We start from the raw sequence: 14,879 nt of genomic DNA, 5'->3' as shown, positions 1-14,879 counted from the left end.
AAATAAATAAATAAATAGTTGTTCTGATCAGTCTTATTGACCTCCTATCGCACCTGCAGTAGCTCCCTTTCTGCCTGTTCTCTTCCAATGTTATCCATGGTCATATCTAATTTTACACCAATATAATCTGAGTGCTTATAAGTTAATGGGGTTTTTTTTCCATTGAACATTAATTGTATCAGATATATTTCCCCATTATTGTATCATTATCATCACAGTTCATATTCATGGGTACTTTACTATGTGCTGGTTACCAAGCTAAGAGTTTTACATGCCTTACATCACTTAATCTTGACAACTACCCTAAAAGCAGGTACTTGGACTGTCTACATTACACATAGGGAAAGCGAAGCTTAAAAGATCAATTTGCCAAAGCGTGGCAGCTCATAAGGACAGAAAGTAGACTTAAGCCCTGGTCTGTGTGCATCCCAAGTTCTTGGCTGGGAACCCCTCCATCCTACTCCTCTGCACAGCTACTCAGTGGTTAGAATGTGGCAGGTAAGGATGAGGAGACCAGGTCCTGGGTCTTATAGCTTGGATGACCTTGGACAAGTCAATTCCCCTCTGCTTTGTTCTTTCAATCAATTCTTTCAACCAGACAAGCATTTGCAAACCACTGAGCTACAAGCTGAGGAGAGAGCAATGAATAAAACATGAGCCCTGCCCCTAAGGGGATGAGAACCCAACTTGCATCTCTTCAGGGCCCCAGAGGAATCTAACCCCTGTCCCACCTCTGTCACAGGGAACATGAAATGAATAAAGGATGCAAAGGAGCTTTGCAAGTACACAACTCCCTACGCTGCAAAAATAAGTATTTCTGTGGCTGTTCATGGCTGTATATTACTTTATCCACTGGATGTTCCAAAACGTTCTCAATCATCTTCCTATTGTTGGGCACTTAGTCCCAATTTGCTGCTATTATACAGGAAGCTCTGATGGGGATTCATCCAAAGGAAATTATTCAAAAGGGGGAAAAAAAAAACCCAGATGCACAAAGATGCCATGCAACCTTCAGAATGACTGAAGGGAGACAGTTCTTCATCCTAAACTCACAAGGCCTCAAACCGAATTAATGGCCCCTGTGGTCTTCCCCACCCCAACCAGCTAAGCCACCCACCACGTGGTAGACGTCCTCCCTCCCCCAGCCCTCCAAGTCCACAGGGCTGATGCTTCTCAGGCAAGGCTGCAGTCCACCCCCTCCTGTGGTTCTTACAGTCAACAAAGGGACCTTCCCAAACAGTTCTGTCATGCCTCAGTGCACGCATGCCCCATGCAGACCAAAGAGCCTCCAGGCTCCTGTCAAGTGGAAACACCTTAGCTTGATGTTCAAGAGGGACTGAAGGGAGAGAGAAGTAATGTTTAGTGAGTCCCTGGGATGTGCAAGCTAGGTCCTTTATATAACAGCAACCACACGTGGGCTCTACACGATAGGTGTGTTTATCCATATTTTACAGATGAGGAAACTGAGGCTCAGGCCAGCTAAGTGATGTGCCCGAGGGTACGTGGCTGGTACACAGTGGAGCTGTGACGAGAGCTCAGGTCTGGTGGATTCCAGAGCCTTGGCGAACACCCAAACCCGAGCTGACTTTGTCACCTCCCAGTGCCTCCAGCCCCCTGTGCCAGCTGCCCCATGCATAGCAGACTACCCACTCTTCATCAAAGGCGTCCCTACTTCCTTCCCCTCTGACCTGAGGGTGCCCTTCCCTCACAGCTACTGAAATTCCACTTGACCTTTCATGCCCAGCACAAAAGCTCCTGATCACCAAAATAGGAATCCATGCTCAGCATATGGAACACACTGCCCTTTACCTTCCCTGTGTCCTGTCTGTGCCTCTCTGGCTAGACTGTGAGCTCCTCAGAGGCGACACGGGGCCTGCAGGAGGTACTCAGAGAATATTCTTCAAATTGAACAAAACTGAATATGACCTCTGAGAAGAAACTGCAGGCTGATGACATGCCATGAGGAACACGGCTCTGGTCCACACCACCTGGATTTAGATCAGGGATCCCCTATGAGCTAGCCATGGGACCCTGAGCAACTGTCTTTCCCCCGCCTGCAAGCCTCAGCTCCCTCAATCTGTGAAATGAGAAGAATCCTACCTCACAGGGGTTTGTGAAGATTATTTGAGTTGTACACGTAAGCCCTTAAAACAATGCCCGCATGTAATAGGTGCTCAATAAATGCCGGCTGTTACTATTCTTATCCACAAGCCTCCTACCCACAAAGGAAGCAGTGCCAGCCTTCTCCCACCTTACTCATCCACCCAGATGCACGTCCTCTCCCTATAGGGCCTCTTCGTCACAGTCCCAGCTGATCCCCCTGCATTCTCATCCTGTGTTTTCAGGTCTTTAGGGTCCTATCGAATGAGGTGGGGGTGGGGGTGGGGGTGGATGAGTGTGGGGGCTAACTAGACTTCCCTGACAGCCAGTGGGGGCAGCGAGCAGCCCCACTTCTAGGGGATCCTGGCCAGGAAGCAAAAGGCCAAGGTGAGCCCTCTCTCAGGGCTCCTAGCTAGTGCCTCTCTGCCTCTACCTCTACCCCTCTGGAGCACTTGGGCCACAGAACCACCTTTGCCTCACCCAACACAGACCTCTCTACCTGGACTGGCCCTGGCAAATCAGTCGTCTGGCTCTGCTAGACACCAACCTGGTACTCCCAGACACTGCCCCAGGTATAATGTCATGGTAAGAGAGAGGGGCTCTGGACACACACAGTCCCACACTTTCCAGCTGTGTAGCCTCAGGCAGGTGACACAACCTCTCTGAGCCTCAGTTTCTCATTTGTAAAAAGTGGATAATACCTGACAGGATTGCTGTGAGATATGCAAAGCACTGGCACACAGTAGGTGCTCAATAAATCCCATCACCCTGGGGTGCCTGGGTGGCTCAGTCAGTTAAGTGTCCGACTTCAGCTCAGGTCATGATCTCATGGTTCGTGGGTTTCGAGCTCCTCATCGGGCTCTGTGCTGACAGTGCAGAGCCTGCTTGAGATTCTCTCTTCCTCTCTCTCTCTCACACACACACAAAATAAATAAATAAATTTTAAAAATAAAAATAAAAATAAAAATAAATGCCGTCACCCCGACTGTATAATCACTGTTACTACTACAGATAGAGATTATTATCACCTTTTAATAAATGGGGACACAGAAGCCCAGAGAGGCCCACAGAGAAATCCATGTTGGAGCTAACACAGAGGTATTTCCCACCTCAGCCAGTCCAGTCAGGAGACCCATCTACTGCCTCTGGAGGCTCAGGCCCAGAACATCCCTGGGCATCCAACATCCTCTTGTCTCCATTTATAACCAGGAAGGTCAAGGGCTACCAGCTGCCCGTTGCCTCAGCCCTGACCCATTATCTGTGAGGCAGCCTGACCTTTCCTCTTCACCTTCTGGGGACACTGGCTGGGAGGCCAATGCAAGACCCCTCCTAAGGGGTAGCCTCAGGCTCCAGGTTATAATGTCCAGCCCCTGCCAGAGCCCTGTGTATGGAACAGCCATGGCAAAAGGAAAGCAGATTGGGCTGCAAGAACCTCAAACCAAGAGCTAGAAGACCTGGATACATTAGTGCTATCCCTCCCACTCAGCTGCTACATGACCTTGGACAAGTCATTCTTCGTCTCTAGGCCTCATTCAAGCTTTCAGTATTTACTAAGTGAGGACCACATGGACAAGCATCATTCTCATGCAGGTTCTATGAAAGCTCCATGAAGCTCACAGAGCTGAGCCCAGGGAAATGCTGTGTGGCCCAGGAAGGGTTTTAATAGGAACAACACCCCCTGCACTGATTTCCAGGACCGCCTTGAGGTGCCCCCCAAGGGACCACGTTCTGTACACCACAAAGGCTGTACATTGGGTTGCCGGGCAGGCATGACCTCAGGCTGGCCAGCAGAAGCCAGCTTCATCGCTGCACGGAGCTGGCAGCGCCTCCCTGGGCCACGGTGGCTCAGAGAGGAGGCTGGCACAGGCTGCCTCTGCCGCAGGCTCCATCTGGAGGAATGGGTGGGCAGGCGGGCACATAGCCGCCTCTATTCTCCTCACCCTTGCCCAGGTCAGGCAGCACTGTCTTCCAGGAGCTTCTGGGGGCATGGTTCCTGTCCCCAACTCTCAACCTGGCCCCTGATTCTGGAAAACTCCTAATGCTGGGAGGTGGGGGAGAATTGGAGCCGCCAGACCCCACACAGCCCCAGAGAGGCCCTAAATCCAGCCCTCTTACACTCCCACCTTTGCAGTGGAGATGATATGCAGATCCAGAAGTGAAGGCGGGAACACGTGGTAGTGCCTCTCCCCCACCAATGCCATCTCAGAGCTGGGGGGAGGGAGCAAGGACCAAGGCCCGCAGCTGACAAGGAGACCAGTATCTTCAGAACTCCTTCCTAGTCCTTGTCCAGCCCCTCAAGGTCCCCAAGGACCATCCTGGGGCCATAGCTCTGCCAAGCAGTGGCCTCAGCACCTGGTAAGTACCCTGGCGGCTGTAGTCACTCATCCTCCTCCCCCCACCCCCACCTCATACCTGTCCCCAAGACCCTGGTTTCTTAGGCCCTTGGACATTCCTAAGCACAAAGGTGCAAGACACAACTGGGACCCACAAGTCCTCTCCCTCTAATTGGTGGGGGCAGACTCTGGCCAGAACAATACCAAGCCAGAACCACAGAGGTCCAGGACTAAGATCCATCTGCCCAGTTTTGGGAGACTTGGAGGGGAGACGGGGTGGGAAGTGAGCCCAGAGTGGAGAAAGGTCTATAACCAGAAGGTGAGGAAGAGGGCAGCAGCTGCCCAGTACCTCAGCCTCCAACCAAGAGACTGGCCTGCAGCATCTGAGGCTGGGACGCAGAGACCCAGTAGCCCCCGGGGCCTCCACAGAAGCGGCAAGAATGGTCTCCGAGAACAGAGTGGCCCAGCTAGGGAGCCTAGCACCCACCAGCCCTGCATCCCAACAGTAACCACCAACCCACAGCCTGCCCACCTCTCTCTCCAGGCCTTCAGGAGGCTGCAGACCCGGAGGTAAGGAGGAACAGCAAGAACCCTCCCCACACTGGCCAGGGGGCCAACAGCCTGCAAACTCAGTTCCTCCCGGTCTCGCCCCCAGTCCTCCCTAGGGCTGCAGGCTGGGCCTACATGCACTGAGTCCCCAGCCTGCCGTGCCACCTGATCCCCCCTCATGCCTACCTGAGCCCAGGGGTCCCCATCTCGAGCAGGCTGGGCGGGGGGCGCCCCGTCGGCTCCTGCGGGGCCGGCAGGCCGCGGGGCGGGGCGGGCGCGCGGGGCCACGGCGGGCTCTGCGGAGCAGCCTGTTCCGCGACACCCCCGCCCGCTGATGGATGCCGACTGCAGCAGCGGCGGCGGCGGCTCGGCGTGCGCCGGGGGCTGGGCACTGTGCCCACAGCCCCGGGCCTGGCGCCCGACGCGCGGCCAGCCCCCGCCCCCGCCCGGCCTCCGCGCCCAGTCCAGGGGCGGCCGCCGCTCGCGCCTGCCTGCTCCCTCCGGTGGCCCTGCCCCTGCCTCCGCCTCCTCTCTGCCAGCCTCCTTCTCCTTCTCCCTTCTGTCTCTCTCTCAGGCTCCCAGGCCACCTCCTCTCTGGCGCTGCCACCGGCAGTTCCCAGACCACTGCGGGACCGCGGTGGAGCCACGGAGCCAACTCTTGCGTCCCCGCCCCACCCTCCCCCCACCAGCCTGGGCCCTCCTCTCTGGGCCAACCCCTCTTGGGAGCCTAGCAGGGACAGAGGGAGGGGGAGGGGAGAAGGAGGGAGGATCCCTGACTCAGAAGGGGTGACTCAGCCTCAGTGGGCCTCCCAGCCCACCAAGCAGAGCCGGATACCCTCACCTCCCCAGCAGCACAACCTCCGTGGGACACAGGGCTCCTCCCCTATCCGGGAGGAGGTATGTGCAGTCTCCTGGGATCCTGTGTGTCTCTGAGTGTGTGTATGTGTGCATTTGTCCATATGTGGTTTGGTGGCAGTGACCCTAAGTATAACTGGGGGCTGGGCCCGTGTAAAAATGTGGGGTTTTTTTTCTGGATTTGTGTGAGGCTCCAGGAAAGTGGTGAGGGTGGCCAAGGGGTCTGTGGCACTGAGATAACTCAAAACCAAGTGAAACCCTGTTCCTCCTCTCCAGCAGCACTAACTCAAAAAGCTGGTCCCAACTACCACACCGCCCAACTCCTTTGGTCCATAGGCCAGGACCTCAAATGGCAGAGGGAGGTCACTCTGCCACTGTCTTGACCAGTAGTTTTGGGCAAGTTGTTCTCCCACTCTGGGCCCCAGTTTGCAAACAATCAAAGAAAGTTGGAAGTACTCATCTCTAGGGTCCCATCTCATGGGGGAAGCCCCAGGGAAGATGGTGGGTGATTCCCAACATGATCTCCAAAGACTTCTGCCCATGGTCCACATTTGCAGCCCACATGACCCCTACTCCCTAACCGCCCCCCAGGCATACATATCTATTTTTCCTTCTTCAAATAATTCCTGAGTGCCTAGTGTGTGCCAGCCAGTATTCTAGTCACCCCAGACTCCATCACACTGGAAACTACAGAGGCCCAAAGCTGGGAGACAGCCCAGACATGCAGCCAAGCCATCTGTCCCCCTAAGCTGCAGTTCCCTCAGTGTCAGCTTCACCAGTGGATTGTGTCCTCCAGTGTCAACTCACCAGCATCAGCCTCTACTTGCACACTCAGGGACAAGCAACTTCCTCCTTCCACTTCTCCCACCAGAAGTGGCTGCTCCATCATGGTGACCTTCCACCCTAGGTCCTAATCACCCCTAGGGCCTCCACAGAATGAAGCCATGCCTTCTGCCCAGCACCTTTCAGAGAACTCAAGATAGCAATTGTGTCCCTTTTTTTCTACCCCCACACCAAGTCTTTTCTTCTCCAACTTAAACATGACAAACTCCTGGGGCGCCTAGGTGGCTCAGTCGGTTAAGTGTCCGACTTCAGCTCAGGTCATGATCTCGGAGTTCATGAGTTCGAGCCCCACATCAGGCTCTGTGCTGACAGCTCAGAGCCTGGAGCCTGCTTCAGATTCTCTGTCTCCCTCTCACTCTGCCCCCTCCCCCGCTCACACTCAGTCTCTGTCTCTCAAAAATAAATGTTAAAAAAAAAACACCAAAAACAAACTTTAAACATGACAAACTCCTTCACTAGATATTCCCAAGACACAGCTTCCTGTCCCTTCGCTCTCCCTGCTGCCCACTAGGCTTAGGAGTGGGCAGAGAGCAGACAGAAGGAAGCCAGTTCCTCCCAGTCCTAGAGAACGTGCCCCTGCTCTAGACAGGCGCCGGGAAGATGGACAAATCAGGCCAGGGCCAATTCACAGAAGGACCGGAGCCCCACTGAGCAGACTTCCTTTCAGATGTCCTCTTTTGCCTTTGGACTTTTCATTCCCCCAGCTTCCCAAATTCCTCCCAGGAACTCCCCTGGGCTTCAGGGGCATGGCCTTGGGCAAGTTACTTTGCCACTGGGGATGCTTTGTTTCAGTTCAGTTCACTATGCATTTATTCAAATGAATGAGTGAGAGGATCAGTAAAACTTAGGAATTACACCAGATGAACTTACTGTTTTTTAGGCACATCTGCTAAAGATCCTTGGCTCCTGCAGGCTAGTACTTTCGTTCTGGATTGACTCTGAGCCTCTTCTGTTCACTGACCTTCCCAACCCTGGGCCCCTGTGGGCAGGACAGAGCACAGAGCCTCCTAGTTCACTCTCCTTCTCGGGACCCCCCTCCTCCCCTCCCTTCCTCCCCACCCCCTCCCCCCTGGGTCAGAGCCACTTTCCCACCCTCCTCAGCTAGATGGGAGCTTCTCACTTTCCCAGAAGAATCCAAGCTACATTCCAAAGGCCAAGACAGGCCATTCCCAGACATCATTCTGGATTTATACCCAAAAGGCCCAATTCCTTCCAGGTCAGTGGGACCACACAGAAAGGTGCGCATCTTCATTATTATCATTATTTCTACTTCTATTATTATTGTTGACCGACATTTCTATTAGGACATTCCAGTTTGCAAAGTACTTTTGTGTGCAATCTTCACAACATCTTGTGAGATAATATCATCCCCATTTTATAAATAGGCAGGCTGAGGTCCAGAGTGGTGAGCGACCTGTCCAAGGTTATAGTTGCTCAGTCATACTAGCCCTCTAGACCACTTTTCACTTTACCCATAATAGCATTTTCCAGAGAAATCTGGCTGGGGGGTGGGTTGGGGGCATTCTGAAGAACACATGGCCCTTTACAGGCATCAGTTGAAATTAATACTTCAGTTACTTTGCTGCCTTCATTCCCTAGGCAGGGAAACTGAGGCACAGGAACAGGACCCAACATGACTACATCTCATGAAAGCACCCATAGAGAAATGCTAGGAGCCTAAGTGGATAAAGAGGAATCCACTCAGTGAAGAGGGTCTTTTCAGTTCCCATAGCTCTGAATTCTGCTTCCAGCCCTGATTCTACCACTATCTACCACTTGGGGAGATTATTTGACCTCTCTGAGCTTGTTTTCTCATCTGTAAAATGGGAGGAATTATTCCTGTCCTATCTCTGTTACTGGGTTGCTGTGACGGGAGATCAGCAAATGCTGGCAGAAGAGAAAGAAGGACCACTCAACCCCTCTCTGGTCTGCCTAGAAGGCAGAAGAAATTCTTTTCTCTTAAATTTTAACTCAGGGGAACTTGATGTAAAAGTGCCAGGATACAGGAAATCCAGGAGAAGGATAGAAGTGACTGGCTCCATTGGCTGAGAAGGCAAAGCACACGGGTCAGCCACAGCCCCCCAAGGCCACTGGTGGGGCAGAGAAGAAACAAAACCCTTCAAGTAGGGCCCCTCCCACTCCCTCTTTTATCTTCAGTGGCCTCTGCCAAGGTCACCCCAGGCAGTCCATGGTCTTGTGATTCCCAGCCACCGGGGGCCCCTTGGTTCCTGGGTGGGCAGGGTGGGTGGTGAGGACTCCTCGCCCACGGATTTAATCTTTCACTCAGCAAGCAGTGCTGTTCATAATGAGCTGGGCCTTGGGCTCAGAGCAGGCTAGAGGAATTGGGTAGGCTCTGTCCTTGGCTTTACAGTCAGTCCAGTGGCAGAGAATGGCACATAAGCCCGTACATCAGAGGGTACTGTAAGATGAATCACGACCATTTTCTGAGCACTTACTCTGTCCCTGACACCAGACATACATTCATTTATTTAATGCTCCCAATAATTCTCCAACATCAAAACTATTAACTCCTTTCACAGCTAAAGTGAGGCCCAAAGGGGTTAATGACTTTCCAAAGCTCACCCAGCTAATAAATGGCAGAGCCACGTCTGTCTGATGCCAAACCCTGAGTGTCACTCCTTATGCCCTTTCCCCGCCTCTACAACTGTGTTGGCCACTATGGTAGCCACTAGCCACATGTGGCTCTTGAGTACTTGAAATGTGACTGATACCAGATTGAGATGTGTTGTAAAGTACATACTGGACATCGAAAATTTAATTTAAAAAGAGTGTAATATATCTCATAATTTCTGTATTGAAGTGATGATATCTTAGATGTATTGAGTTAATGAAATATATTATTTGAATATTTCATTGGTTTCTTTTTGCTTTTTTTTTTCCATGTGGCCAGTAGGAAATTATAAATCCCATGTGGCTCACATTACATTTCCTTTAGTCAGCAAGGGTATAGATAATCTGAAGTCCTAACCCAGCCTGTGGGGCTCAGAAAAGGCTTCCTGGAGAAGGGGATGCCTAAACTGAGAGAGGTTAAGGGCAAGGTCCTGGCTAGGAGGGTATTCCAGGGCAAGAATGCTGCAGGGCATCTGGCTTTGGTCCCAGAGAGCTGGAGGGCCTGGGTAGGCTGAGCTGCAGCCCCAGGCAGTTGAGAGCTAGGCTGGTCTTGGTCTCAGGAGGAAGCTACCAGAGCCAAACTTCCCAGAGCAGCGTGACCCACAGGCCTGGGACAATCTCCCTGAGAAGGCTGTTCTCACTGGTCCTTAGAACTCTCTGGAAGGCACTGAGGGGTGGCTGCATCTGGGTGTAGAGAACAGGCAGCGTGGACAGGCAGCAGCACTCACCTGGCAGGGACTTCTCCCTCCCAGATGCCCCTTCAGTCTCCTCCAGGAAGTCTCCAGAAGCACTGCAGTCCCTAGGGATCCCCTCCCCTGGAACCTCCCAGCCCAGACCGTGGGAGCCTCACACTCCCACATTAGGACATACTCTAGCGTGGAACGATGACCAAGCTGCTTCGGGGGGGGGGGGGGGGGGTCACACAGTACAAAGCATTTTTCTATACCTAGTGTGGTGTTGCTGAAGAGTGTGAGGGCAATAGCTACCTTTGGGGAGGGGGCCGGAGGCAGGGATGGGGGAGGTTCATTAATTTGTACAGGAGCTGTGTGGCCCTGAGCAAGGCCTTAATCTCCCTGAGCCTTAGTTCCCACCTCTGTAGAATGGAGATAATACTGGTACCACCTCTTAGAGCTCCTAGGAAGACATGAGAGAATACCCACAAAGGGCTGAGCGTGCCCTGCGGTACCCTCAGTCTCTCCAAAGCCTCCAAAGGTTGCCTCCCCTCCAGGAAGTTCACCCTGCCTGCTTCCTCCACCTGTGCTCTACCCAGCCTGCTCCTCCTCTGGTCTGCTAGACCCCACATCTCTTGTCTCCACTTCTGAATTCAGAGCTCAGTTGCCATGAGGCTTTCTGGCTTCTCCAACAAGACTGCAGTTTGGCAAAGGTGGGAGTCTTACCTCTCCCTTTCCCCCTCTGCCTTCTCCTCCTTTTTCCCCTCCTCTCCCTCTTCTGAACCCACAGCCAGGCCTCTGCACAGGTCTGGGCATCCTAGGGGCCCTCATAGCCCACTCAAGTGGCTTGGACATTTGGCTGCCACGATTGGCCCAAAACAATGCAGGTCTGGACAAATGTGCACATGCTAGTCTCCACCGAGCAAATCTCTAGGAGCTGTCCTGCTCTGCTTCCTCAATGGAGGAAACTTCGGTGGTCCCCAATTCTCTGATAAAGCAAGTCAAACACCTCAGTCTGACTCTCCAGACTGTTCACAGCCTGATCTCACCTGGCTCTTCAGCCTCATCCTCGGGAGCTGTCAAAATGAATGGTCCCAGGCTCCCAGGGCATGGCAGCCAGCCCTGCCTCTCTGCTTCTGCACACGTTCTTTCCTCCACCGGGGAGACCCTTCCTCCTTTTCCCATGGTCATTCATCCAGGCATCCTCCAGGAAGTCCTTCCTGGTTGCCTCCTCTTGGCAACAACCCCTCCAGCTGGAAGGAACTTCTGGGCTGCTCCCTCCCACACTCTGCCTCCAGCCCTGGGTCTCATAAAGTGAAGGGTCTTAATGCCTGTCTGCAGGGGTCCCTGCAACTGCCATTGAACCTGGTGGCAGGGTCACTTTCAACCTTCATCCCATGAGGGCCCAGCTCTTAATATGTGTATGCTGTGTGTCCTTTGGGCCATCCTCACTCCCAGAGCCAGAGGCTAGGAGTAAGAATTCAGCAGGATGCCAGGACAGACACTCTTGAAGCTGAGTTCTGCTGACCCCAATGCCACCTCAGCTCCATTAATGGAGCCCCAGACTCCAACCACCTCTGGGAAATCAGCCTTTGACCAGGAGTCTGAAAGCCACACTCCAGGGGCCTAAACATGAAAGATCTGGCTATGGTCCCACTGGATATAGATATCTGTCCACCCAGCCTCCCATCAGGTGCCTGAGGTGTCAGCTGAGGTTTGCATCATCAGAGCATCACAGATTCCTCACAGTCAGAAGAGACCTTGGAGAGTATCGTACAGAGGCTGGGAACAGAGAGAGGCAAAGGGAGGAAAGTGAAAATGTGTCTGCGGTCCCATGTGCCAGAAGATGCTGCAGTGACACCATCAATCAACATCATCATCATGGAGAGCAGCTGAGTCCCCACTACTTACTGGCACTGTGCCTAGCAATTTGGGTACATTTTCAGTTTTTAATCTCTTACTGCCCTGTAAGGCAGAGGTTATATATGCTCCTTGATTTTACAGGGGGAGGAAACTGAAGCTCAGAGCAATGAAGTCACTGAACCAAGGTCACACTGCTAGTGCGTAGGGGGCGGGGGGCAGGATTCAATCCCAGGCATGCCTGACTCCAAAGCCTGTGTTTTTCCATCACTAATCCTGCATACATTTGGTTTATCACAAATTCACTGTGGAGATGCTGGCCATATTTTAGTTCTTGTCTAGACTATAGTTACACAAGTATGTGTAAACTTACAATTGGTGTACTTTTCTGCATTTATATTATAACTTCAATAAAGTTTTACTCTTAAAAAAGGTTTTTGTCCTGGGGCGCCTGGGCAGGGGGTCCGACTTCGGCTCAGGTCATGATCTCACGGTCCATGGGTTTGAGCCCCACATTGGGCTTTGTGCTGACAGCTCAGAGCCTGGAGCCCTACTTCAGATTCTGTATCTTCCTCTCTCTCTGCCTCTTCCCTGCTTGCGCTCTGTCTCTCTGTCTCACTCTCTCTCAAAAATAGATAAACATTTTAAAAAATTAAAATAAAATAAAATAAAATAAAATAAAAAATAAAAATAAAAAAAGGTTTTTGTCCGGGCACCTGGGTGGCTCAGTCGGTTAAGTGTTGGACTCATGGTTTCAGCTTGCTTAGGTCATGATCTCACAGTTAATGAGTTTGAGCCCCACGTCAGGCCCTGACAGTGCAGAGCCTACCTGGAGTTCTCTCCCTCTCTTTCTGCCCCTCCCTTGCTTGTGCTCTCCCTCTCAAAATAAATAAATAAACTAAAAAAAAAAAGGTTTTTGTCACAGAGATGAATATATGCTAGAGATTTTCAGGATGTAGAATACTCTTAGTACTAGATTCTGAAGCTAGAAAGATTCTCTCTCTCTCTCTCTCTCTCTCTCTCTCTCTCTCTCTCTTCTTAATTTTCAACCATCTTTTGATTTCAACTGGGACTCTTCTGAAGATCTCTAAACCACCACACCAGGCCAAGCAGAATTTCACCTGCCACCCATTGCTCAGACCACAATGGACATTTTCTTGTGCTCATATTCCTGGCCCAGGTGCCACCCAGCCACCATTGTACTTCGAGAAGCTGGTTGGCACTGCTCTGTAGTCTTTGCCATCTTCTCCTCATCCACCCATATGCAGGGATCAGACAACTACACCAGTCACACTGCATCACTGGTTAATCCCCAGCTTCATAAGGCAGCCAGGCAATGATGTTTGGATGTTCCCATCTCCTTGTACCAGTCCAGGCTAGGCAGAGAAGCCTTCTGTGTGTATAAACACAGCCTTCTGCTTAGGTGGCTCCTGCCGGACTCCCCTCGCCAACTCGGCCCTGTGTGGCTTTTATCTTCCTGCCCAAAATAACCATTGGCTTCAATGGTTCTCTGGGCATGAATCAGATTCTCGTGAGAGCCTATGAGCAGCTGGAGGACAGGAAGGGCACGTTATCCATCTCTGTTTCCCCAGTGCACCAGGACAAAGGTTTGTGGGATTTAGTGAGCTCCTCTCTGTGCCTAGAGGTATCTGAGCTAGGCAATGAGAGCTCACTAGCAAACAGTCATGCTCTCGGAAAACTCATGGTTTCAAAAGAGACAGAAAACACCTACACCAGCCAAATGCAATAGAAGGCAAAAAGTACTAAGGGCTGTAGGAAAAGGATGAAGTGTTTGGAGTTAAGAGGAGAAAGAGATTGGGGGATGGGCAGTGTCAAAGGTTTCGAGGCAGGGGCACCTGAGTGGCTCAGTTGGTTAAATGTCCAACTCTTTTTTTTTTTAAGATTTTTTTTTTTTTAGCATTTATTCATTTTTTGAGAGGCAGAGAGAGACAGTATGAGTGGGGAAAGGACAGAGAGAGAGGGAGACACAGAATCCGAAGCAGGCTCCAGGCTCTGAGCTGTCAGCACAGAGCCTGACGTGGGGCTAGAACTCATGAACAGTGAGATCATGACCTAAGCCGAAGTCGGACGTTTAACCAACTCAGCCACCCAGAAGCCCCTTAAGTGTCCACCTCTTGATTTCAGCTCAGGTCAGGTCATGATCTCAAGGTTTATAAGTCTGAGTCCCATGTTGGGATCTGCGCTAATAGTGCGGAGCCTGCTTGGGATTCTCTCTCTCCTCTCTCTCTCTCTCTCTCTGCCCCTCCCATGCTCGTTCTCTCTCTGTGTCTCTGTCTCTCTCTCTCTGTCTCTCTCTCTCTCTCTCTCAAAAATACATAAATAAATAAACATTTTTTAAAAAAGGTTTCAAGGCAAAGGTAGCATTTGGGCTGAGCATTAAAAGCAGGGCATAAGGGCAGTCTAAACAGAGAAGATAGCATAAAACAAGGCATGGGGCTGGGGAATACAGGATAGACCCAAGAAACGGGCCTCGAATGGCCCTGAGCTGGGGATGTTGAAGGCTGAGGCTGGGGCTGGAAAGGCATGTGGTACCAGTGAAAGCCTTGAGTGACATACTAAGTGGGTTCCTGCACTGTCCAGCAACTAGCTACATGTGACTATTTAAATTTAAATTAATTAAAATGGAAAAAATATAAAATTCATAGCCACATGTGGTTAGTGGTTACCATATTGGACAGTGCAGATGTAGACCATTTCTACCCCTGTAGATAGTTCTACTGGATGGTGATGGTACACATGGCAGAGAAGAATCCAGAAGACTTTGAGTGGAGGCATGACATGATCAGAGCTGGGCTTTAGGGAGATAAATTTGTCCTAGGTGAGGAGTAGGTGACTGGAGAGTAGGAGAGGCCTGGGTCTGGTGGTGGGCTAAGGGGCAAGATCAATGACCACTTCCCTTCCCTCTATGCACCTCTTCCTCTCAGTAGTCAGGAAAGCAGAGAGCAGTGGTCCTCAAAGCATGGTCTCTGGAATAGCATCATCATCTGAGAATTCCTTAGTGTGCAAATCCTCAGGC

The 14,879-nt window shown here is 51.6% G+C and overlaps 1 protein-coding gene across 13 annotated transcripts in view; it reads right to left on the bottom strand.

Moving 5' to 3' along the window:
- EPB41L1 (erythrocyte membrane protein band 4.1 like 1) overlaps positions 1-14,879 on the bottom strand; it is a 125,681-nt gene that overhangs the window by 64,435 nt on the left and 46,367 nt on the right. For 9 of the 13 annotated variants that reach the window (XM_060616925.3, XM_060616973.3, XM_060617000.3 and 6 more), the window contains one exon: positions 7,551-7,659. The exons of 2 other annotated variants lie outside the window; for them this stretch is intronic. In XM_060616925.3, coding sequence (XP_060472908.1) covers positions 7,551-7,566 — 16 coding nt within the window. In that variant the 5' untranslated portion in view covers positions 7,567-7,659. Of the gene's footprint in view, positions 1-4,223; positions 4,297-5,168; positions 5,654-7,550; positions 7,660-14,879 lie in introns of those variants that run through there. 2 more of the 13 variants (XM_060616944.3, XM_060616964.3) reach the window with 2 other exon arrangements.

The sequence above is a fragment of the Panthera onca genome, chromosome A3 (genome assembly GCF_046562875.1).
Source record: "Panthera onca isolate mPanOnc1 chromosome A3, mPanOnc1 haplotype 2, whole genome shotgun sequence".
Lineage (NCBI taxonomy): Eukaryota > Metazoa > Chordata > Mammalia > Carnivora > Felidae > Panthera > Panthera onca.
This window is presented reverse-complemented; position numbering and strand designations above follow the sequence as displayed.